Genomic DNA, 25,066 nt, shown 5'->3' on the forward strand with positions numbered 1-25,066 from the left:
TTATTATTAGAAATATTTAGATTGAGGAAGACTTGCCCACAGTAATGTTATATATATAATGTTATATAATATATATATATATATATATATATATATATATATATATATATATATATATATATATATATATATATATATATATATATAAAACATTACTGTTATTACTGTTAATAACATTACTGTTACTGTTAATAACATTACTGTTATTACTGTTAACATTACTGTTATGCATTTCTTTAACCTTCGTGGGCACGTCAATTTAAAAGATGGGGAGTGAAAAAAAAACCTGTTGCAAATGACTTGTTTTTGATAGCGTCTCAGATATTAATTGTGACAAAAAATATCCCTATATTGTATTTTAAAAAGTATTATGTGTACCCATTATACATATATCATCTTTGGTCGTTGCAAACTTTCTTTTGAAATGACTAATTTCGCCGTGTTTATACCCGTTTCTAAAAATGGTACACTCCACTCTTCTTGACCGAGTTGAATTATCCATCAGTGAGCCGAGTGGACGTGAGAATGAGACGAAGAGAGTTCAGGAACATGAAGTGAATTCACTTGCCCTTATTTGGACGATGACTATTTTATCGAGTCGTTGGATTCCCTTTCTACTCTTTTCACGTGAGTTTTCAATGTAATAGTTAATTTATAGAGGATCTATAACGGAGCTATGCAACAGGTTGGACCTCCAGGCCAGAAAAAAAAAAAACATCCCGTTCGCGTTTTATTTCTGGTCCCTCTCTCTGGGTGTTTGAGTCAGATCTTTACGACTAAGTATAACTGATTATATTATGCGCAGACGTGCATTCATTCTGTTTTTCTCATATTTATTCTCATGCGTGCTTCTCTGATAACGGGTCTCAGCATGTTGTGCTCCCATTTTGCTTGTGTAGGGTAAGAGTGGTCGATAATACGTTATTGTGCTAAATATAGTAGCAGCATTTCAACCCCGGTCTTGTTCGTGGTGTAAACCCAGTTAGTTAGAGAGACAACTTCTTTATCAGCAAAAGGGAAATACAAGGTAGTCCGTTGCTTGCCTCCCCGAGCTTTTGTGTGTATGCAAGTTTCAAGAGCGTGTAGTTACACACTGAGTCTTGTTCAGTTGGAGAATCCTGCTGTGGGCGACAACGCTTCAGTCTCCTCCGCTGGAATGAGGCCACATTGGGTCAGCTCTGGGACATGCCTTTGAGATGATACCAAACTATGCTGCAAGTGTCTGCTGGGGGATAAAACTGGCCATTGCTTTCGCAAAATATCACGCAAGCTTAAACCCAGTGGTAGGGGCAGGTGACTGCGATTAAATATGACCTGATTTTTTGTGTTTTTACGGGAATCAGTGATATTTGGGCCCCTTAATTGTGTTTTTTTTTGGTCGAATTATTATCTAACTTGAACTTCAATTAATGAGCTTTGCTAGCTTAATTGCTGACCCAAGAAAATTGTTTTCTAACTGGTTACTATAGTATTAGTTTGGCAATACCATACTTCCCAATATGGCAATCCTGTAACGGTTTTGTTGAAATCTCTCATACCTAATTGGATGTTCAAGGCTGACTGGGTTTATCTTATTGGTGGGATTTAAACGTCCCCCTCCTGTTCTGGGTCTTTTTGGGTGGGGGTTCTCCACTACACCAAACAATGAGTCAGACCAGCAACAAATGGACAAAGGAAGAGCCTACATAGCTCCTGCATGAAGACTTGTAGAATGGAGTTCACCAGTGGTGTTAAGAGGCTTGTCTTTCCTCTGCTAGTTTTGTAGCAAACAGGCTGGAATCTGGGGATGAACTGTTCCTCTCCACAGAGTGAATTAAATTGTATCTCAGGAGCTCACACTCACACTCCTCAAGTTGCTTCCTGTTGGTTGGGAATGTTAAGACGGGAACCACCCCACCATGATCAAGCTCACATGTGTTTGACCTCTCTTTAAAATGACAGCTCTCTACCACTCCACACCTCCCACACAGCCAGGAATTTCACTTCTCATAGACACGCACACACACACCCACACTAAGCAGATCCACCTCCCTGTGCACTTTTGATTCTGTCCAATTCGCTGTTCAGAAATCTCCCACACACAGATGGACAAACACTCTCTTTCATCCTCAGGCACACACACACTCACACACACAGTGGAGGAGGAGACCCAGATGTTTTTAGGCATTTGTGATTTCTGGTTGTCACTTCCCTATCTCTCAGCCTGATCGGCAGCTGATAGTGGGTTCCTCTTGGAATAGAAAGGGCAGTCATCCTTCCTGGCTTTTATTTGGCACATGTTACAGTCACACAGTCAGGAGGAAAGAGCTTGATGTAATCAAGGCATACTGTGACACATAATTACTCAAACAGGGATTGTATGTAAGGATCAATGTTTTCTTTTGTATTTTTAAAAGCACAGATCATCTAATTGTCAGTTATTGTTTAGTAAACATTTTCATTTAGTCAGTTTCATATATAGAAAACCATCTGTATAAAAACATTTTAAAGGAACTGTAAAGGTAAACAAAAATGTACCTGCAAATTTTTGTTGTTATCATTGGCTAAAAATACTATTTTTAGTATGCATTCTTCTGTATGAAGTAAGACTCAACCATGCATTTTTGTTGAATTCAAATTCAGTGGTTTCACTGAATTTACATGAATTGCATAACTTCTGTGATCCTCTCTGCACTCCCTCACCCTCCTCTACTCAGTGCTCAGTTGCAGTGGTGTGCAGGTGATGGTGAGGGATGAGAAGAAGTTTGCCATGCTGTTCTCCTCTGTGGTCCTGCCGTGCCAGTACAGCACCCATTCCAAGCAGACCCCTGTGGTGCAGTGGTGGTATAGCTCCTACTGTACTGACCGCACCCATGATTCCTTCACCTTCCCTGAGACTCTGGGCATGAAGGGCTCCGAGCTGGGTGCCACAGCCCACCTGGACTGCCCCGACAGCAGCCGCACCGTCCGCATCGTGGCCTCCCGACAGGGATCCTCCTTCACCCTGGCTGAGCACTATAAAACAAGAGACATCTCCATCATAAACAGTAAAGTATCCTTATGCGGGTATCTGAATAACTTTAGCTGTGAGCTTAGTTTCTGTCCCGGACAGTAGATTTTACTGTTGATTGGAAAGAATTCTCACGGTTGTCCTCTGTGACAGCACAAGAAGAGTGTATGTAGTTTCATTGCAGGTTGAGCTCATTTCCATTTGAGCAAACGCCAAGCCCAGTAGTGATGACAGGGCTCCCATTGGCAGGAGGTAATCAGTAGAGTAATACAAAACTTAAAGACTTTGAGAGGGGGATTGGCCTCGTCATTGATTAACCAATGGTATCATTCTGGCAATTTTGAACTCTGAGTGAAAGGGAAACCAACTGTCTACATGCTCTGCATGATCCTTATTTGTATACCATCATCATATACATTTCAATATTGCATTAGGTGATACCTGATGAAAGGATTCTGATGCTATCAGTCTTGTACTAATCTCTGAATTAATTCAAAATCTAGAGGCAACAGTTTCTGGCATGTTTTGGAGCCACAGGTTTTCTACATAAGTCATCTGTGATTGTGAAATGCCAGTGATTGCGCTGTGCTTTTCCTGTTCCCCAAATAGAGTGGACATGTTTTGTTTTTTTTTCCTGTAGGCTGAACAATGGCCAGACGCTGGCCTTCGTGAAGGTACCCCTGGCCTGCTGTTCCTCATACACCCTTCCCCCTGCACTCTTTATCAAAAACAAACAATCTGCCCCTGTGACCTTACTAAACAAAGGCTTCTCGCCCCTCACCGTCTCACCCTCCGACAAAGCCTAAGGTTGATCATGCGCATGAGTCCCGAATGACATAATTGTGCTGGATTCTACGAAGTTAGCATAGATTCCTGACATATTCACCAGCTGGAGCAGAGTCCGATCATTTTGCGCTGCCGTGCTGAAGCATAGAGCTACGGTAGCGCAACCGCAGCTAGCGCAGCTAGCGCAGCTGTCGGATCGGAACCAGCTGCTAAGGGAGAATGTGTCGCTGTTGCCGTGCAGATGCGGAGTTGCGCATCGGGGAGCTGCAGTGGGGGGACAGTGGCATCTACTCATGCAAGGTGATCATCGGTGATGACGTGGACGGCGAGACAGAAGGGCAGCTGGAGCTGCTGGTGCTCGGTGAGTCAAATAAAAAAAAAAAGAAATCCAGCTTTTAAAAAGACTCGCAAAACTAAAGCTAAATGAAAGACCATTTAAGTTTGCATTTTACTCAACTGAGCAGAATAAAAGCTTGAGAAATTGCTAGATGTGAAATGATCCACATTGTCCAGTGTGTCCGGCAGAACTCATTTAGTCCTTTCCAAAGCATCTGTTCCACAGTCTTAGAAGTGCTTTTACGTATATGTTTGTAAGATGCTTGGCTTGAGGCAGCCTCTGAAAGCAAAGGGCGCAGTATCTGTTTAATTGTAAGAGTAGCTTAAGCTTCTTTAATTTAGTAACTTGGCTTTGGAGATCAGAGCAGCATTGTGTGTTTTGGTGTTGTTTGCTGTGTCTGTAAGAGCTCTCAATGCAAAGTCTTAATTTACAGCATGGTCCACATTTCTGGGTGCCCTTACAAGGCTGCCATGGTGACGAATGTACGATGCAGACCTCTCGGCAGGGATCTGATCCTTAATAAGAGGAGCCTTTGTTCGTCTGTCCCCTCTGAGGTCAGGCGAACCTGAAGTATGCATCCCAGGAAGAGCCACTGCTGATTATTGGCGCTGTGTTTGCTAAAGTCATGTCTCCACCAGACAAAATATAAATAACTGCTACCAACGGACATGGAAGCCAGATCCATGCTGCTGCCATGGGAATACAGGCCTTTTTCCCAGAGGTCAAGGCATGCCAGGCTGTCTAGTTTATTACCCTGCCATGTGGAGAAGAAAATGAAGAGGGAGACATATAGCTGGTCAGAGCTAATCTTAGCCAGGAGGACTGCGGAGTTATGTGTGGACTGGGAAATGGAAGAAGCCCACTGTGGCCTCTGAGTAAGCACACTGTAATAGGCTTAGGAAGAGATGAGAAGATTGACAGAGAAATTCAAAGAGTGTTTGATGGGGTCGAACGATTGGTCTAAATTAAACTTGCTGGCTGTTTGCCACTGGCTGTGTGGTGTTCTCCATGACTCGACTTTGAAACCTATCTCCTCTGCTCCACTCAACTGTTGATCCTCTTGGCTCTGCGTTCTGGACATTTTTTTTTTTCCCAGCCCAAACTTTCTTACCGGCAAATTTCCTCATACTCCCCTCTCTTTCAGTCTCACTTTTTATCTCTCGACCTCTCTCTCTGTCTGTCTCTCTCCCTCCCCTCTCAGGTTACTGGCCTGTGCTGTTTTTATGAGGGTGATAGGCAGGAAGGAAAGCTGTCCCGGGTCTCACACACACACACACACACACACACACACACTGCTAACTCAGCACAGCAGCTCCGGGACACTGAGACATGCCCCTTCAGACAGGCTGTTTACAAACCCCCTCACTCTCAGTGGGGTCTGCTTATGATGTCAGAGGGCACTGCTTCACAAAAACACCATCATGCTTTGCCGGCATGCACATTTGAAAGGGAGGGATATGGCTAAGCATGGATATCGGATTTGCATAAATAATAAACTTCAGTGCCTCAGAACAATAATTAGAATTGTTTTTGAGTGATGTGGTGCATTGAGATCCCCTGTGAGGCTTTTATAGAAGGGAGGCATTTATTGCAGTTCCCCTGTGTGCTGATTTGGACTTTTATTGTGAAGTTAGATTGAACATTAGCATCAGTTTACACTGTGGGGATATGCTTTAACTGTGGCAGTGTGCCAAGCATCTATAAAGTGCACTTAAAGTAAATTGCACTGTATGTGTAAGGCTACCCAAGCTTTCTCAGGCAGAGGGTCTGAAGATGGACCATGGCTAGGTGCTGATTGGACAGTGCTTCAGAACACCCCCTATCTCCAAACAAAGCCAATGCTGTTACCATGGTGATGGAGCACCCCACCCCCCACCCCCTTGCTTGTATGAGTCTGAATAGCTAATTAGTCTCCCATAATCCTTTGCTCTCTGCCGCTTTGCCTGCTGATTGGGTATCCACTGGTTCTGCCTCTGCTCTCATCTTCTGTCTTTATGTAAACTGGAGAACTGGATCAGTGATCACGCTAAATATAAACGTTAACTAATGTGCAGGACACCACTGCACACTTAATTGGGATAGGCACAATTCTAATGGTGCTCAGTGAAGTTTTAGATTACATGTCTTTGCATAAGACCAAGTTAATACTCCTCAGCCATGTATGTTCATATTGGCACTTTACATTATAAACGATGCCACATTATTTGCACGTGTTCTTTGTATGTTAAGCCATAGTTTATGCTGTTATTGCTCCTACTGGAGTTAATGCACTTACCAGTTGAATTATGGTCCTTTAGCTGGATTTCGAAGCTGGCACTGCAGTTAGCCCTTAGTCTAATAATTACCCTTCAGGTAGGTAGCACTTAGGTTAATAAATTGATATCAAAATTGTTTCAGTACTGGTCTTGATATGTGATAAACTACTGTAATCATGCATGAGGTTTAAGTTGAGGCCCTTTTTTGTCATGCTTTGTGTTGAACATTAGTGGTATAATTTGAGTGCCTGTTTGCACGAGGCAGGCATGTGCTGTGCCACTGCTTATCAGTCTTGCGTGGTTGCTTAAAGCGCCTGAACTGTAATATTTGAATAACTCAGCACCCTGCTAATATTAGTGACTGTGCCGGAGAATGTCATCTAACCCCTATCCCCTGTCTGCATTAAACACACACACACACACACACACACACACACACACACACACACACACACACACACACACTGTCAATTGAATGGATTTCATAAATCATACTGGCTGCCTTTGGCAGAGCTGCTTAAATGTGGTGCCCGAAGTGTTGACATGACTATTCATATTTTTTGTTACCCATTCACAATGGCATGCTTGACATGCTTATTATAGGCTTACAAATCCTCTGCATATTTCATCATTTACATTCCTGTGTACAATAAACAAATCTTGCACGCTTCAAATTATAAGTCGTAAAATCAGGCCAATCAGATGGAAATCAGCTTGGCCTGTTTCCTGCATGCCTGCTGGGTGATTAAACCTCCCTGATCTTAAAAAAACCCTCTGCCCAATCATCTGCTTAATCCATAGTGACTAGCTCTGACCTTTGACCTTTCAGTTGCTGCTCACCTGTGCTCTTCTCCTCTCTGCAGGTAAGACAGGTGTGCTGGATGACGTCCTGCCTGAGTTTGAGCTAGAGATTATGCCAGGTACAGCAGCTACGACGCCCCCCCACGGCTGGTCCGCTCTGCCGCACGACTTGCCTCCGTTGTCAGTGTGTCTAGCTTACCCCGCGTACTCCTCGTTCTGCCTCCTGAAATCAACTTATACTGATTTGCCTGCTCAATCCGCTTCTGCCAAAATGTGTCCTCAACCTCGTTTTCTTCATTTAGAAAAGCAGGCGACTGCGCCGCACAGCAGAGTCGCCTAACAAAATGATTTAAATCGAAGCACATGAGCACACGTAGGGAGACTGTTTTAACTACAGCCATTGTTGGCTGAAGAGGACCAAGTGCTGATTATAGCGAGCATGTCAGCAGTCACTTGGGACGTGATTTTAGCTGATGGCTGTTGTAAGTTTATCCCCTGTCCTGAGGAAGTGCATGATTAGTCCAGAAGCAGGGACTGCTGTTACAGATAAGGAGCTAGATGAGAGCACACAGACTGAATCATCCGTGCTGGGTTTGGGCTCTTGCTTGGAAGCTTTATAGGACGTGCACAGATATCCCACAATACTGTCATGACCTTATGAGTCTGTAATGCCTTGTAATGCCTGGTTAATCATCTAATAAAAGCCTCTGCTGTTTTGTAGTAATTTCTCTCTTCTTCTCTTCCTCCCATTCCGGCGTTTAGAGTGGGTGTTTGTGGGATGTGTAGTCCTGGCTGGTCTGCTGTTCCTGTTGTTCATTGGGGTGTGCTGGTGTCAGTGCTGCCCACATTCCTGCTGCTGTTATGTACGCTGCTGCTGCTGCCCAGATACCTGCTGCTGCCCAAAGCATTGTGGGTATTCTTCACACACATACACACACACACAAACATATTTGCACAGCTATACAGACAGGCGTGAACTAACACCTACTCAATGCCTTACTTCTAGTAGGATACTGATGCAAGTTTTATCTTAATTTTGTGATGACATGAATTCCTCTCCAGTATATGAAGCAGGGAAGCAGGCTAATAGTGGACAGCCCACCCAGATTGCCATGTATTCCCCGTACTACATTCCGGGTGTTCCCATTGTGCCTCGCGCTGTACCACCTATCGCTGAGCCCACAATATCTGCAGCACCCCCACCTATGGAGAGCAATATGACTGGAGGTCAGTGAGAATGGCCTCAAAATCCTATCCTGTATGCACAATAAACAAAAAACTGACTATATTAAAAGAGTAGAGCTTCCCAAACAATTTAAGGAAGCCGACCTAATTCACAAGGGACAAATTGTTTGTTGATATATTCAAATGAAGCACGGCACTCGGTTCCTTTAAAGTAAACTCCTGTCCTCAATCTTTACTGTGAATTTACAAACTCATGTTTACAAACTCATTTAACCCCTAAAACCTTCGAATATGTTACTAACTCCACCTCCATCTTCATTAATGTCAGTTGTGTGTCAGAGAACAGGAAGTGCAGACGTTTACATTTTGTATGTATTCAAGTAAACTTTGGCTAAAAAAAAAAAAAAGCTGTCCTCATATTCTTAATGAGCCATTAGCGTGTCAGGCAGACAGAGCCTTAAAGGGACAGACTTAAGGCAGCTTTGAAGCCAGGTAATTACCCTAGCTGATAAGGATTGTTACTTTAGTAAAGTAAAGCACTTCTTACAGGTATCCATAGTGTAGCATCAGTTTTGACAATGGTGGTAGCCTGGGCACAGCAACAACACACAGCATACAGCATGTGTGTATCTGTGTGTCCACAGTGCGCAGTGGATATCGTCTCCAGGCCAGTCAGGGTCAGGACGTTATGAAAGTTGTGTACTACATAGAGAGGGACCTGGCACAGTTCCGCACGGCCAAGGGGGCCAGCCATCCATGTAAGCCTGTATGCAGTTAGCGCGTTTCTCAGCCATCAGTCCATGTACGTGCGTCTGTGTATGTGAGAGACAGAAAAGCAGCAAGAGTGAAAGTGTTCATGAGAGACAGCACAAGTTCACTGACGTATTTGTTTAGTCATGAGCTAGATGAAGGGTGTGGATGTGTGTGTGTGTTCATGTATAAGGCGTAAAGGGACATAGGACAGCACTACTAGCACTGGAAACCAAGGAATGTTATATATCAAGAGTAGCATTATCACCACCATCGTCATCACCACTGTCGTAATCATCATGTTCACATGGAAGGTTTACAAACTCGTGACGTGAATTTGTTCTCGATAAGGGAAAACTACAGTTTAACTTTATGGTGTATGTAGACTGAACTCAAAAAAGAGGGGTTTTTTTTTTGACTCAATACTGAATAATTGGTTCAAAGGGAAGAGGATTTTAAAAATCGATTTTATTAGGTCTGTTTCTATTCAGCAATGATTTGACAAATATCTGATGATTTCAGTGTGACATAAATATTGCATAATGATATTATTGTGTGAGCAGCTCGCAGCCTATCAGAATTGAGCTCCCTGCACGAGGCTGATGTAGACTTCAGGCAGACCTATCGGCAGGTGCAGAAGAAAGCTCTGCAACCAATCGGCGACCACGAAGCTGAGTCACACATCTGCACGGCCCCCACAGGTCCCGGGCTCCGGTCCGCACGCTATCAGAGCACTCGCGATGAGGAGCAGGTCAGCAGCAGGTACAATGCTCTTCATTACATGCGGATGATCTGTTTCCGTTTTCATGGTAGTCCAGTCACAAGCTACAGCCTGTGTGGGATAACACGCCATGACTGCTTGAAGGTGGAACCCGCGGTCAGAACACCTGCACAGGAAGGCCTTCGATGGCAGGGGTCGCACCGGCTCTCTGGACGAGCTGGAGGAGTTTGCGAGGAGCTACGGCCCCCGAGCTGGGCGGAGGGTTGACCCCCGTGGACCCCAGCGAGATTTTGAAATGGAGCTGAGGCCGCAAGACCCACGGTCAACATACCGGGACAGGCCACACCGTTTCCATGACGCCGCCGATGAATGGTACCAGCGTAGCCCTCCTCCATCTCCACGAAGGAGACGGGACACGGGCGCCAGCGAGCGGTACGCCGCCCGCAGCCTATCGTACGACGACACCTACCTCACCTCCCTGCTGGAACGCAAGACCAGGGAGCGTGGAGAGCGTGGCGGGTGGGCCGACGAGGACAGCGACACGCCCTCCAAGGACAGCTCCAAGAACAGCCGGTCAGCCAGCTACCGGCCTGAGGAGGATGACCCCTTGCCTCCGTACTGTGAGGCGGAGCGCTATCGGGCGGAGAAAGGCACAGAACGGGAGCGGTATCGCACCCTGGAGAATGCCGCGCAGCCCTTCTCTTATACCCGCCCCAGTCACGGCACCTCGCGGACCCTGAAGGAGCGCAGGGAGGACAAGGAAAAGCCCAGGAAACTGGTGAGTTACCTATAGGAGGTGCTGCTCTTCCATCCCTCAGTAACCACCTCCCCACAGACTGGGGGAGGCGGGGAGATGCTTGCAGGGTCGGCAAAGCCGAAGTTGGACCGCAGGTGTAGGTACAGCCCTTCAGAGTGGGAGTTTCTACACATTCCAAACCAAAGTCATGGAAGAATTAAGTCCTGAAAAATTTAAGAAAATCACAATAAGAAACACAGCTCGCACCTGGAGCTTCAGGAACGCGAGAAAAATGATTCCACATGGTCTCAGAGCAGAAGAGCTGTAAAGTCTAGAGACAGCAAGACTTCAGAAGCAGGATGTATTAGACTGACTACCTGTATGAGGCTGCTGATTGTGGCCCATATCTGCTGTGCCTGCTGTGTGCTCTGTGAGGTGGATATTCTGAGGCTTTTCTCAAAACTATTTTCATACCTGTATATAATATTTCAAAGTGAAGTATAAGGTTGTACACATATAAAAGAAGATCATTTGTATTTTGATTGTGTTACAGCTCTCATTTGTCCAAATATAATCTTTACAAGCTTTTTTTTTTTATATATAAATTGTTTGAGTTTACATTTTTTGAAGTGGATAAAAGCTTTAAGGTTTGGACATTACAGTTATCATACAGTGTGTCACTAAAAGGCCTTACTAAATGAGCATTGCTTACTACCATGCTCCCAAGCCTCACACTAACCATGCTTTTGCTGCATGTCTGTGGGGTCTCTAATATGTGGCTCTTGGTGTTTTTTAACAGACCTCACATCTAAGCAGAGAGTCCCTCATTGTTTGAAGCCATGGGTGAGGCTCCAGAGCCCAGAGTACCCACTCTGCCGATCAGCCTGGACTCTTAAGGCTGCATGCATCGGTCCGCAGAGAGATGCACAGGGTAACATGAATCGATCTGCACTGTGCACCTTGTGTGCCCGAGGAACAGTGGCACTGGAGCCAGGTGTTAATCACAATCAGGAATGCAGAGATAATGCACGTGTGTGTGCGTGTGTGTGTGTGTGTGCGTGTGTGTGCACGCGCGCGTGCGTGCGTGTGTTTGAAACATACATAATTATTGCATTCATGGATGTGAATTCCAAACTATATTCATCTCTTTAGTGATTGCGGTGTTTACAGAAGGAAACTGAATGCTTGCTCAGTTTACGCCATAAAACCCCTGTAGACTGAACAAAGACTCATAAGACTTTGTAGTATTATTCTTACCAAGAGCCTTGATGTTTTGTACTGGTTAAATACTGTATTTGGATGCTGGCCTTTATTATTCTTTTTATAGTTTTGCACTTTAGAGTAAATTTACATTTCAGTGTTATTCAGTGTAACAAATGACTGCAGTTCAAATAATGTGCCACTTATTTGAAATAATGATTGTTTTGATATAAACCCTTACTATCTAATGTGTGAGGTTTATGTGATGTTTATTTAATAACTTGCTGATAACAGGTGTGTACTAACGATAAAATATGTGTGCTTCTTATCTCATATCAGTGTAAACTACTAAATATGCATAACACGCCTCTTTGGTAAGGAACACACAGCATCATATATATATACACCATATAACAGGAAACGGGACAGGAAAACATGGTTTATAAGCAGGAAATAGCGGTACAATAGGAGGAAACTGGCATCGACCCCCGCAGGTGCTCTGTGCTCACAGCTTCATTTGGATTTACGACAGGAGGACCCAGTGCAATGTTTTACACACATATACACACACACGTTGCACAGCCAAACAATTATGCGTTATATAAGGTAAACTAATCTCACAACATCTACATATTCCATCCGCTCCAAGTCAAATGTGTTTGCAAAGTTATTGCGTTTTTAGTTTTAAAAATACCTTTCTGCACTCACGATAATTACCTGGGCTTATGGGAAATAACGTAATAACGCTCTATTAAACACGTGGCATGTGAAATTAGTGATATATTGGTGGCATAATTTGTGTAAACGTTAGGTTTTACAGTAGCTAGCAGTGAATCCGATGTAAAAGCCGACACAACGTGACGATGAATATCTTCATGTCGCCTCGACTTCCAGATTACCAAACAAGCGGTGGAGCGCCCCCTTGTGGTAGTATATATAAACTGGTGGAACATTAATTATTTGTACTTTGTACCATCAAACAAAGATAATAGGTTACAGCGAATGCAGTTAATGCAGTGAAATTTGGCTTTTAGGATGAACAAAAACTACATAATGCTGTCTACGGCGAAGACCCGTTCAGTGGTAAGGTTAATGATATCACCATCGCAGGGGGAGGGGAATGTGAACTGAAGGGCCTGTGGGATATACCTTTACACCTGGACAGAAAGTTGCGTCAAACCAGGAGCCTTTTTCCGAACAACGCACGAAGTTATCCTTATGCGATGGGTTGTTCTTCTGTTAGATAACAGCCTGAAGCCGAGCGACCAAGTTTGGTGCCGTTTTGTGACAGTATCGAAGAGATTTTCCGTGTGCGGTAAAACCATGAACAAGTATACTTTGATAGCGGCGCTGTTCTACAACCATTTCACTGCAGGTAAAGTTTTACACGCCTTTTATTTATTTCCAAAAAAAATCGGTTTTTGTACTTAAAAACACGCATAGACAGAGAGCGCTACTACCTACAGTTTTATTAGTTTCTATTTGTACATTTGTGTGGGTTAATCATCTTCCCTGCAGGTGCAAACATGATGAAAAAACAAACCTGATCACGTGACACATCAATATTTAAAAAACCAAAACTGCGTTTGTGGCTTATTTCTTTAATTACTAATTTACTGTGGCTCTGCTGAACGGCGGGAGTATCCCCTGGTTCATCCACGGAGACGTGTGTTCACAAAACAACTGCCTGTTGCTTTAAGCAAGCTAGAAACCGAAGTATTGTCACATTTTATTCATCACTGCGGTTCCCTCACAGCAACGCAAAAGGTTACAGCTCTCGGTACAATTGCGTTCTGGCATGGTAGCCATGCTGTCCTATCCCAGCAGAAAGCACAGCTTTCTCACAAATGTTTATTCTTGATTTTCTTACACAAAGTGAGGATATGATAAAATAAAATATTTGTGAGAGTGAGGGAGAACGTTTGAGTTTCTTTCTCACACTTTTTTAGAGCTGCTTGCCATCCAGGTGACGGTTCCTTACAACCAGAGAAGTACAATGCTGTTTGCCTCCGTCATCCTACGTTGTGATTACTCTACTTCAGCTAATCTGCAAGAGGTTCTGGTTACATGGCGCTACAAATCCTTCTGCTTGGACCCAGTGTTGCAGTATTACACAACAGGTACACATCGCAGAGACCATAGTGAAGTCCAGACAGCATGCAGTGGTTTCAGTTTTCTTTAATTCCATTCTTTCTTTAATTCCTGTACAGTTGTGTAGGTTTCATATAAACACAACACCGCTCACACCACCCAACGTAAAACACATTATATGAGTACTGTGAGCAGGAAACACCTATGCATTTACATTACTGTCTTTGAATTGTAATGGTTTATACATTTATAAACAATTTATAAATTGAAGATTTCTTTGCCCTTTGTACAGTGAAACAGTTGTCTAATTATGGGTCTGTTTTGCATATCTGCATGTTCAATAAACAAATGCAGGTTGTCAGAGTACAGATACTGACAGCTTGTTCTTGTCACGTTCTCCCTGCCCGTTAATATTAAATTAGTGTGAACCTTCGTATTCTCTGTTTCTGTTCAGTCTACCAGGCTGCTCTGACTCTGGGCCAGAACCCGGCCAACGACTGCCCAGACCGCCAGCGCACCATTCGCACGGTCATCCAGAAGAACGGCAACAAAGAGCCCATTCTGGGGGCTGAGTATCGTGAACGCAAGATCACCATCCTAAACAGTAAACCCAGACCTGGACAAAAACGCTGGGGCACATCGCAGACACTCATGCCCAGTGATTAGAAAAGGGTCACGAGTGTCTGTCTTTGGTGTATTGTGTATGAACATCAGCCTGGTGTTGCTCCTGTAGAGTGCGTGCTTTTCCACTCCGTGCCTGTAAAGTCATTGGACATTTATTTCTCTTAACGTGCTTGTGTGCAGAGGCCGACCTGGTCATCACCGAGGTCATGTGGTGGGATAATGGTGTGTATTTCTGCTCAATTGATGTGGCTGGAGACACCATCGGAGACTCTGATCAGGAAGTCGAACTAATTGTGTACAGTAAGTGCGACTAGCTGTCTACTGGTTATTACCTCGTTCAAATCCTGTAATATGGCGGCATTAATAACAATTGGTGTATTTCTGAATCTTAATGATGATCCAGTGCTTAAAGGGCCTTCATTAACTGATCGAATACTTGGCACATTTTGGACGTGTACCAAAAAACGTTGCATTACTCCCATCAGTAAGCACAGAAAGCGTGTCACCTAATGGGATGTAACGTTATGGCCTGGCTCCCTGTCTCAGATTGGCTGACGGTGTTGTTGATCATCATCGGGGGTTTGCTGTTGATCATACTCCTGGGTGTCTGCTGCTGCCAGTGCTGCCCTCAGAGATGCTGCTGCTACGTCCGCTGCCCCTGCTGTCCAAAGGTGTGCTGCTGTCCAGAGAAAGGTACAAACACACATCGCCTCCTCAGCCAGCAGCCTCGCCTGCAGTTGTTCGTCTAGCGTTCGTCTAGTTCAACTAGTGTTTCGGTGTATGCTTTTGTCTTATCTGATCTGATGGCCAAATGCAAGCGCATATGATGTTGGAATTTACAAAAATAGACTTTATTGTATTGCTTTAAACTAGTTATCCTTAGTTTTTAGGTTTAAACGTGCAACATGATGCAAAATAACCTAACGTCGGTGCGCCGCAAATTTTCCCTCTCGTCTTTTTCTTCCCTCTAGATGTGATGCAGCACAGGATGTTGCGTAATGCTCAGAAAGCCATGGCTCCTTGGGTCTTCTGGCCAGCCCTTTTATCCCAACAATGACTTCCAGAACATCCTCTCAGGCACACCCTCTGCTCTACTCCGGTCCGTAACACCGCCCACAGTCACTAGCTTAAGAATAGGAGATGCATGGCTGTGCTTCATTCACATTCACTGACACTATTTTATCTGTTCTGATTAGACTGGTTGTATTTAATCTGCTATTCCTAGGCTCCTTCTCTGAGTTTCCTTCTAAAAACAACATTCCAATGGGACCAATGGCTGTTCCCTCCCCCCAGCCCATCCCACCTATGGCATTTCCCCACGATGTCCAATCCACCATGCTTGAGAGTGTGCATGGTAGTGAACGTGGCACCAACCCGATGCTGGACTTCCTGGAGAGACAGGTGAGGGCGATGGATGTGGGAGCCTCACTTGTCTCCCCGTTGGCTCAGTACCCGGGGGTACCGCTTCATGCTCTGCATCCTCAGGCTGCACCCCCCCCCAGTCCAGCCTGAGCAGCCCATACAGCCCCTATCGCGGGACAGTGTCCTTCACTCGGGTCCGCCAGCATGCTCTCAGCCCTGGAGGAGATGGGCGTCCACGGGGTGGAGCGCCAGGGTCATTCGGCTGCCTCCAATCGTGAGCCGGGCCCAAGCCTGTCCTCCCGCAGGGCACCGAGGGATGCACCGCGGGGGGAACCGCCTCTCCAGCCACTCCAGCGGCAGTTCGAACCGCCTGAGCGGGCGGCCGGAACGGACTGACTCTCGGCGGGACCCCGACTCGCCACATGGGCGAGGGATCCTGCGTGGCTACAGAGAGCGCTCTCGTACACGCATGCGCAGAAAAGGCGAGCTCGTAGCGGAGCAAGAGCTGGGGTGTGCTCGCCAGGACAGGAGTTACTTCCCCAGTCCTCGCCAGGCCTCCTGGAGCTCCGAGGAGGAGAATGGTCACAAAGGAGCTGTGAGATCACGAGACAGAGCCTGGACTGAAAAACCTCCGAGCTACTCCTCCATCGAGATCCAGCCTGGACACAGGGGAAGGACCAACGGACGCTACTCGGTGGGCATCTAGGGTGGTGAACAACAAGGTAATATGTCCTTAATCCTTTACACCTTGGCTAACTAACTGACGCCTTCAACTTTTCTCTCTCTGTTGTTCATACTCCTGTACCCTTCCTTCTTGAACATTCTTTACCCTTCATACCCTTCCCTCTACTTGTTTGCTCTCAGGATAAGAGCTCTCGCAGTGGCGTCAGTGTGGTGATTTGAAGCCTCATCCTGCCTTGTCCTGTATTTTCACCCGCGCTAGTGACTGTCTAAATTAGCATGTTTACTTAAGGTAGGAGGGAGTGGTGCTAGGACTTCCTTTAGAAATTACAGCATTGTCCAAGGCTGGACAGCACTAAAAGAAGGTTGAATGATCAATATAATACTCTTTTATGCTTCTTGTCCTTTTTAATTTATAGATTTTTAAACATTTACAAATCTTTTAAATACATTTTATATAGTTTTAAACATGTATTTTTGTATTGAGTTTTTGTTTGTATACCTTTTGAAGTGCTGTGAAGTTAGGCACATGAGTGCTCGGAAGTTATACAGTTCTTCAGCTAAGGTTTTATACTTATTCTTAAGCAGTTTTGTCTTGGCAAGTTGTGATTCAATGTATATTCTGAGAATCTTGTTTTTTGTTAAGTGAATGGTGGTGGGTTTTTTGTATGTCTTATTATGCATGATATGAAGGAAGATTTGTACCCATATCCTTACACTTATTCATTAGGTTTATTCTTGAAATGTCCTTCAAAAGCAGTGGCCAGATAATCCTTATTTTCGATACTAATCAGTTAGAAAACAGGAAATGGCCCTTTTTAACAACCCTCCATCTTTTCCACATCTTTAAATTCAGTTTGTGTGGTGCTGTCTGTTGTCTTTCTGTCATTACTGAAGTGGAAATGATATTCCCTGTGCATAAATATTTGTCCAGGCTGAAAAGGGAGGTTGTGTGTGTGTGTGTGTGTGTGTGTGTGTGTGTGTGTGTGTGCGCGTGCGCGCGCGCGCGCACCAGCCAGCAAAAGAAGGAGCTTATGTCAGTGAGAAATGGCATTGGAGCATTGTATTTAGAAGGCATTCAGATCTGTGCATGAGAGTTTGTGGCCAACATTTAGCCAAAAATACTGCATACTAGTACTAATATGCCTGAGAACATGTCCTCAGTTTATTCTCTATGGGCATCAATAGCCTGTATGGAGCTGAATTGGAATCTAATTTGGATTTTCACTAGTGATAACGTCAAATGCTAATGAAGATCGAAATGCATACCAGAATTCAATTCACTTTGCACGTTTTTGCTGGACTTAAACACGCATTAATTTTGTCTGTGACACTAAGTTTACTTCGTGTTTTAAATTACAATCAGTGTTTTAGTAATTGTTGAATCAGCTTGTGACTGCATATTGGCCTAAAATTAAGAAATGTTTTATTTGGTAGTTTACAATGCATACCTTTTGACAACATGAGCACTAATTATGAAAAAATACGAGTATTGTCTTTCTTTTGATTAACATTTTTACACCTTTTGCTGAAGCAACATTGTTAGCTGCATACCTGTGGCATAAGTTTAAAAGGAGAAAATCGCACATCGAGTGAAATCAGTCGATAAACGATACCTGTCCTTGGTAAATTGATAGTTTAATTCCATCAAGGGCGGTATTATCTGCTTTTTTTGTCAAAGCTTTCCTTTGTAGGTGTGCAAACAAAGGACTGATAGCCTACCCTAGCTAGTTAGCTCACCAGGACTGGATTCACTCCGATTGGATCTGCCCGAGGAAAAGGCTGTCCGAGTTTGGAGTATTAGGAAGTGAAGGTGTCAATGTCAAACCAGCTTGAATCAGCTGTTTCCACGGATTACGACACCAGTCTGACCAGAGGCAGACCTCCGTCAACATCACATGCGGTGTGAAGCTGTTTATACTGGAGCGAAGCAAGGCATCTGAATTTCTTCAGGTATTTCTTCGTTTTTCAGTGGCTGTGTTTGGCGCTGGCTCTAAAGCCCACAGCTAGCTTAGCTTAGCTTATCTTAGCTTCCTTATTTCGCTGTGAATTACGAGACGCATAGTTAGCTAAAGTTTTTTTTTTCTTCTTTCAAGTAGATAGCTAAACTAGATAATTTGCATATAAAAGTGACGCCCGATGTTATTTACTTGATGGTCCAGTTTAAGACGAACTGGCTGAACTCGTAAGGTAGCATCTCTACTGAATGCATAACCTTTTGTTGCACGATCATGTACGCCCAAATCCCGATACATATATTACCCCCGCCCCCGTCTTTCTGTTATAGGAACCATGAACTTTCTCTCTGACAAGAGTGTGCTGTTGCTGTGCAAAAGGACTACCAGCGCCATTCGAGTGCTGGGCAGCCTTTCATCTCTCCCTGTGGGGCGCAGGGTCCACGGCCCTCTCACTGGCGCTCTTAGAGGGTGTCACTCGGGGGCGAACTCCCATCCCAGCCTCAGCACCAAAAAGCGAGGTTATGATATCACAAGAAACCCCCACCTCAACAAGGTATCACCTAGTATCTTTACAACGGGGGGTTAGGGGCTGTTGATGCTCTGTTTGGCAGGTGGGGGGAATTTTAGCTGTGCATTAAAGAACAAGGATTGAGATCATGGCGAGGACGTGCAACCTTTGGCAGATATTTTTGCGTAACTGAATTCGCCTTACAAAGCTGCGGTATAATTGCAATATCAAAGTTCCATGCTGATAAGACAAGTGATGTCAGTAGACAGGGGAAGGTAGTTCTTGAATGGCATAAAACTCATTTTTCTCAGAGAGCCAGATTCCCATATGCTGATCTACAGTGTGGGGTAGTGTGCTTATTAATGGTACTTAATGTGTTGTTAATCTACAGTGTAGCCTTTGTTGAAATGAAGGAGCTGCAATGCAGGATATGACTCTGTGTTTTGCAAAGCAGTATGACTGTGTCATGAAGTTTATGTCCACTTAGAAATGCTCTCTCCTGCACTTGGCATCCTGCTTTTAGAGGTTGGAGGTGGCGAGTGAGAAATTTTTTTTTTCAGGATATGGAAAGAATTGAAAATGAGGATAGTTGGGTCCACAGAGAGAAGGAAAGCGCAAAAACAGAGCACCAGAGAGCAGGCAGCATGATGGGGGAGGGGTCGTCCCTCAGCATATCCATTGGTCAGAAATAAATAGGCCCAACATGTGGCGTGTCCGTTCTCCCTGCTGGAAGCATGCCTGCTAACTACTAGGCTGTCCAGTATACTTTGCAAGTTCCCTTATTTAAATGAGATGATGGTCTGATTTGTGCCAACTATAAGTTTGTTTGCAGTGGCGTTTCATTAGGATGTGTTGCTGGATCCACAGGGCATGGCCTTTACTCTGGAGGAGAGGCTCCAGCTGGGCATCCACGGCCTTCTGCCGCCATGCTTTCTCTCCCAGGACGTCCAGGTGCTCCGAGTCATGAAAAGCTATGAGACGCGCACCAACCCCCTCGACAAGTAATATTCAGTTTCCACTTCAGTTTTCAATGGAACTGTATTATCTGTAGAAATTTTTTAACAGAGAGAAAACACACTCAAACTCTACACCTCTCTCTCTACCCCTCACACTTCCTTTCACAGGTATATCTTGCTGATGACCCTGCAAGACAGGAATGAGAAGCTCTTCTATCGTGTGTTGACCTCTGACATTGAGGAGTTCATGCCTATAGTTTACACTCCCACTGTAGGCCTAGCCTGCCAGCAGTATGGCCTGGCGTTCAGGAGACCACGGTCAGGCACATTCCAGAAACGCACATGTGCCAAAATCCGCTGATACTGACATACTTTTCATGTGTATAAAACCTTTTTTCCTGTATTCCAGACACAGCTTTAAATTTGTTTTAACTAAAAGACTGTTACAGTGGGAGTTAGACTGAAAATTGGCTCCTGTTTATTTCCCCTCAGAGGATTGTTTATCACCATTCATGACAGAGGCCACATTGCCACCATGCTAAACTCATGGCCAGAGGAGAACATCAAGGTGTGTGGCTTAACCTAGCACGAACGCTTGCAGAGATGTGGTGTGGGATCTTGAAGGATTTCATATGGATTTTCTGTGTCTGTCTATGTGTGCTGTCAGGCCGTAGTGGTGACTGATGGTGAGAGGATCCTGGGACTGGGTGACCTGGGCAGTTACGGAATGGGCATCCCAGTGGGCAAGCTGGCTCTGTACACAGCATGTGGAGGAGTGCACCCTCAGCAATGCCTGCCTGTGCTGCTGGATGTGGGCACTGATAACGAGGTACACCACACTCCTGCGTTCAGCACTGTAATGGGTCAGCCTCCGTTTCATTTAGGTGTGGGTAACAAGTTTGGGCTGCTTGACATAAACAAAAAAACAATGACGATTTGCCAGTTGTTGCAAAATGCAATGGTGAGAACCTGCTGTGTCATGGATAAAACTGCCCTGGGTTAAATCAGAGGTCTTTCCTGCCAATGTCTTCATGTTGTCTGCCCATAATTTTCTGTTTCATTGTACTGACTGGGTTGATTTAATTTCAGCCCATTTTCTGAATCTGTTCTCTGTTAATTTGGGTATGGTCAGCCAAGAACAGTTGCATGTTTTGATGCAGTCTCCTTACCCGTTCCTGCCTGTGGAGAAAGTAGAACATGCTTGCTTCATTTACTTTCTCTTCTCTAAGACGCTCTTGAATGACCCCTTGTACATTGGGCTGAAACACAAAAGGGTGAGAGGGAAAGAATATGATGACCTCATCGATGAGTTCATGCAGGCTGTTACAGACAAGTGAGTGTTTAAGGGTATTAAGTCTGTTGGGTGTTAAAGCTGATAACTTTTATTAATGATTAACACTGGTCTGAGTTGCAGGTATGGCATGAACTGTCTGATTCAGTTTGAAGACTTTGCCAACAACAATGCTTTCCGCATTCTTAGCAAGTACCGCAACCGTTATTGCACTTTCAACGATGATATACAAGGTAGATATGAGTGCCAGAGAGAACAATAAATACAATCCAGAATTTGGTCCTGAGTTCAGTCTCCTATTTGGTGGTTAATTTGGAATTTGGCTGTAAATAAATAAAATGTCTCATTTTCAGGCACAGCATCAGTGGCTTGTTGCAGGTGTTTCTCGCTGCTCTGAAGCTCACCAAAAATAACTGTCCGATCACAAATTTGTGTTCCAGGGAGCAGGAGAGGTAGTGTTTAGGACCGTCTGTCTTCTTATTGACCTATTGTTCATATGTCACTCTGCACTCCCATGAGAAACAACTCCAAATTGTGCATTGTTTGAAGCTTAGTCTGTTTTTGGCTCATGAAGCGGGATATTTCATTAGTTGTTGTTAATCATGTGATCAGGCTGCTTTGGGCATTGCTCACCTACTAATCATGGCTATGGCGAAGGAGGGAGTGTCGCACACTGATGCTGTCAAGAAGATCTGGATGGTGGACTCTAAAGGCCTTATTGTGAAGGTAATGGTTAACTGCTAACTAACCTGTGGGTGTACGTGTTATAATTGTGCTAAGATGCGACTATCCTCCTACGCAATACCTGGAAATGGCTGTTCGTGATGACTTGATTAGAGTGCAGAATGTAATTGCATGAGTCGCAAATAATGTATGTTCCTCCAGTCTTGAATGACATGTTAGAACAGTTTTGCGAGGACAGGAGTTGGTTCTGTATACACTACATACAGAGCATGTCAAACGTTGTCTTTTTGCCATGTGATCTTCAGGGTAGAGGTCACCTGAATCATGAAAAGGAAGAGTTTGCCCATGATCACCCCCAAATAAAGACCTTGGAGGAGGTGGTGCAGGACCATCAAACCAACAGCTATCATTGGTAATTTACAGGAGTACAGTGATCAATTGTAGTTACCAAAACATAAATGTATTATTTAATCGTGTTCATCGGTTTCTCTCTTTGCAGGCGTGGCAGCCATTGGTGGTGCGTTTACAGAAAAGATCCTCAAGGACATGGCCTCCTTCAATGAGAGGCCCATCGTCTTTGCCCTCAGCAATCCCACCAGCAAGGCAGAGTGCACAGCGGAACAGTGCTACACGGTGACGCAGGTAACATGACACCAGCCAGCTTTTATGCTCCCTTTGAGTCTGCACTCCTCCGCTGCCTCATGAATACGACCGTGCGTGCGTGTGCGCGTGCGTGCGTGCGTGTGTGTGTGTGTGTGTGTGTGCCTGTCTCAGGGTCGTGGTATCTTTGCCAGTGGAAGCCCCTTCAAGAAGGTGACCCTCGCGGATGGCCGTACCTTCCACCCAGGCCAGGGCAACAATGCCTACGTGTTCCCTGGGGTGGCACTGGGGATCATCACCTGTGGGGTGCGCCACATATCCGATGACATTTTCCTCACCACAGCAGAGGTAAGCATTCATGTTCACACACTGATCACACTGATAACACCGCAGAGAACTTTAGAATGATAAATGTACCATACCTGCTCTAGTTTCAGTTCCTAGAACTCTCTGTAATCTGTCCCATTTTTACAGAGGTGGTAAGCCTGTGTCTCACAAATGTTCTGATGTGTATATCAGGCAATAGCTGACATGGTCACAGAGGAGCACCTAGCTGAGGGAAGACTGTATCCTCCTCTTGGCTCAATCAGAGAAGTGTCCTTTAAAATTGCCATGAAGGTTAGTGACTAATTCCCTGTGATGTCCTGTTTAAACAAGGCCAGCAGTTGAGTATATTGTATAGTGCTGTTGAGCAGTGTGTACATATGTGCACGTATGTGTGCATGTACACCTTCATCTTAGTGCCCATAAAGATGGTGAAATTATAGGGAGCTATATTAAGGCACTGGTCTCGATTGTAAACTAGGTTGAGGAGTGTCAGGCCAGACGGTCGATCGAATTATTTAGGCTTCTATGTATAACCTGATATCCAAGTTTAGTCGACCTCTCTCCTTCCATTGTCTAAACGGTTCAGGTTCTCATTTCTCTGACTTCCTGCGAATGACTTTGTCTTCATCTCTTCTTCTCTCAGATCGTGGACTACGCCTACGAACACGGCATTGCTGCTTGGTATCCAGAGCCCAAGGATAAAGAAGCCTTTGTGTTGTCTCATGTCTACAATTCAGACTATGACTCCTTCACACTGGACTCTTATACATGGCCCAAGGAAGCCATGAAGGTCCAGGATGTGTAGCTGCTTACCCCCCCCCCCCCCCCCCCCCGTATCCTCCTCTCTTGGAGAGATCCACAAAACGCCACCTTGCCTTGCCCATCTGCTCCTCCTGACATGCCAGTCATTTCAGTCTTTTTGCCTTTGAATTCAGTGTTCAACCAATTTCTCCATTGTTAGATTTTTGGTAAGTTAAAAGTAGACCTTCCTGCTCTTAAGACATTGCCTCTGCCCACAGATGCCAAAGACTGCAGTTCATCTGATTGGTCACATGGCTGTGCTGCAGATGTGGGTGTTGAAGGATCATTGGAAGGATGGCTGTAAATACAGGTTAAAAAAAAAAAAACTACCGCAATCCACTGTTGTCTAGCCAACAGCCAAATTATTCTTGTGTAGCTTTTATGAATAGATTTTGTCACTCCAGGATTTGCTTTACACTTATGAGTGCGCTCCAAGCCAAAATATCTGGTTTTAAACACTCCTTTGATTCCATTACTGATTCATGCTGCAATCATGCAGCTATCAATTTAGTGAGAGGTTCTTTTTATACCATTTCTGTTAGTAGGATCTTAAGAACTGCCTGCAACAAATTGGATGTTTCTCTAGTTTTATTTATAAGATGGCATCATTCTTGAATACTGTAAGCAGGTTTCCTCTTTTATTATTATTTTTTTGCTGTGTTTTTAAGACTCCTGTGTTGTCTCGTACGGATTTTGCCAAAGGACATTGTGTCAAACACATCAAAAGCAGACAATACTGTGCTAACTACAAAGCATGACTACCTGTCTGGGCCACCCTCATTTTCAGTGGTAGCTAGCAAATTGTTCAGTGCTTAGTGTCTGGAGAATTGTTGCTATCGTCATTCATAAATTGATTGAGCACTGTAAACAAAGTCTATTTTCACATGTTCAGCAAAGGGGAACTTTTAAATAAATAAACAATTTAAAAGCAAATCCATTCCATGTATGTGTGTGATTTAGATTATTGGAGAAAAGGAGGAATACGGTAAGAACCAACACTTAAGAAACTGCTCTGTAGTCTACCAGTTATACTGAGCACCTTCTCAGCATTTACCTTTTAAACATTCTAACTTTCCAGTCCACTTCAGTAGAGTACTTCATGAAGTCTTGCTCGTCCACGTATCTGCATCTGGGCTTCAACACTTGTGCCTCCAATGGGCCTCGAGAGCTGTTGTGATGAGACATGATTTAGTCCCCTTAAGAAGAGCTGTTGTGATGAGACATGATTTAGTCCCCTTAAGAACCTTTAAAGTGTCTGATCCCTGTGGAATTAAGTGACTTCAGGGCATGTGGTTCAGCTGTCTAGTCCTGTGTAAAAACGGAAGGGCGTGCCACGTTCAAAATCTACAGACATGGAAGCTGACCAGCTACATTCACTGAATTAGCCTCTATACAGTGTAATTCTGGCTGTAACGCTAAGTAG

The 25,066-nt window shown here is 44.5% G+C and overlaps 3 protein-coding genes across 6 annotated transcripts; all 3 read left to right on the plus strand.

Moving 5' to 3' along the window:
• Nucleotides 1–497: 497 nt before the first annotated feature.
• ildr2 (immunoglobulin-like domain containing receptor 2) lies at nucleotides 498–12,008 on the plus strand. Of its 4 annotated transcripts, XM_035522873.1 has the most exons (10): nucleotides 498–627; nucleotides 2,697–3,026; nucleotides 4,017–4,136; nucleotides 7,231–7,287; nucleotides 7,931–8,077; nucleotides 8,231–8,395; nucleotides 8,998–9,111; nucleotides 9,667–9,865; nucleotides 9,969–10,602; nucleotides 11,360–12,008. In XM_035522873.1, the coding sequence occupies exons 1-10, from the start codon at nucleotides 582–584 to the stop codon at nucleotides 11,393–11,395; spliced, it is 1,848 nt and encodes a 615-aa protein (XP_035378766.1). In that variant the 5' UTR covers nucleotides 498–581; the 3' UTR covers nucleotides 11,396–12,008. The 4 variants fall into 4 exon arrangements, with proteins under 4 accessions (XP_035378766.1, XP_035378768.1, XP_035378767.1 ...); XM_035522875.1 differs by lacking the exon at nucleotides 8,998–9,111; XM_035522874.1 differs by lacking the exon at nucleotides 7,231–7,287.
• Nucleotides 12,009–12,727: 719 nt separating this feature from the next.
• On the plus strand, nucleotides 12,728–18,092 carry ildr1b (immunoglobulin-like domain containing receptor 1b). Its single transcript, XM_027005153.2, is given in 12 exon segments — nucleotides 12,728–13,135; nucleotides 13,710–13,880; nucleotides 14,306–14,455; nucleotides 14,656–14,775; nucleotides 15,022–15,168; nucleotides 15,447–15,505; nucleotides 15,508–15,574; nucleotides 15,701–15,959; nucleotides 15,961–16,037; nucleotides 16,040–16,086; nucleotides 16,088–16,531; nucleotides 16,702–18,092. Coding segments are annotated over 12 exon segments (1,632 nt in total). The 5' UTR covers nucleotides 12,728–13,083; the 3' UTR covers nucleotides 16,741–18,092.
• Nucleotides 18,093–18,320: 228 nt separating this feature from the next.
• Nucleotides 18,321–24,580, plus strand: me3 (malic enzyme 3, NADP(+)-dependent, mitochondrial). The gene is given in 17 exon segments (XM_035522756.1): nucleotides 18,321–18,471; nucleotides 18,806–19,029; nucleotides 19,852–19,985; nucleotides 20,109–20,258; nucleotides 20,433–20,508; nucleotides 20,608–20,769; nucleotides 21,170–21,273; nucleotides 21,355–21,464; nucleotides 21,585–21,601; nucleotides 21,603–21,683; nucleotides 21,844–21,957; nucleotides 22,221–22,301; nucleotides 22,303–22,327; nucleotides 22,415–22,557; nucleotides 22,690–22,863; nucleotides 23,035–23,133; nucleotides 23,486–24,580. Coding segments are annotated over 16 exon segments (1,851 nt in total). The 5' UTR covers nucleotides 18,321–18,471; nucleotides 18,806–18,810; the 3' UTR covers nucleotides 23,648–24,580.
• Nucleotides 24,581–25,066: the final 486 nt, after the last annotated feature.

Source organism: Electrophorus electricus, chromosome 25 (genome assembly GCF_013358815.1).
Source record: "Electrophorus electricus isolate fEleEle1 chromosome 25, fEleEle1.pri, whole genome shotgun sequence".
NCBI classification, from domain to species: domain Eukaryota; kingdom Metazoa; phylum Chordata; class Actinopteri; order Gymnotiformes; family Gymnotidae; genus Electrophorus; species Electrophorus electricus.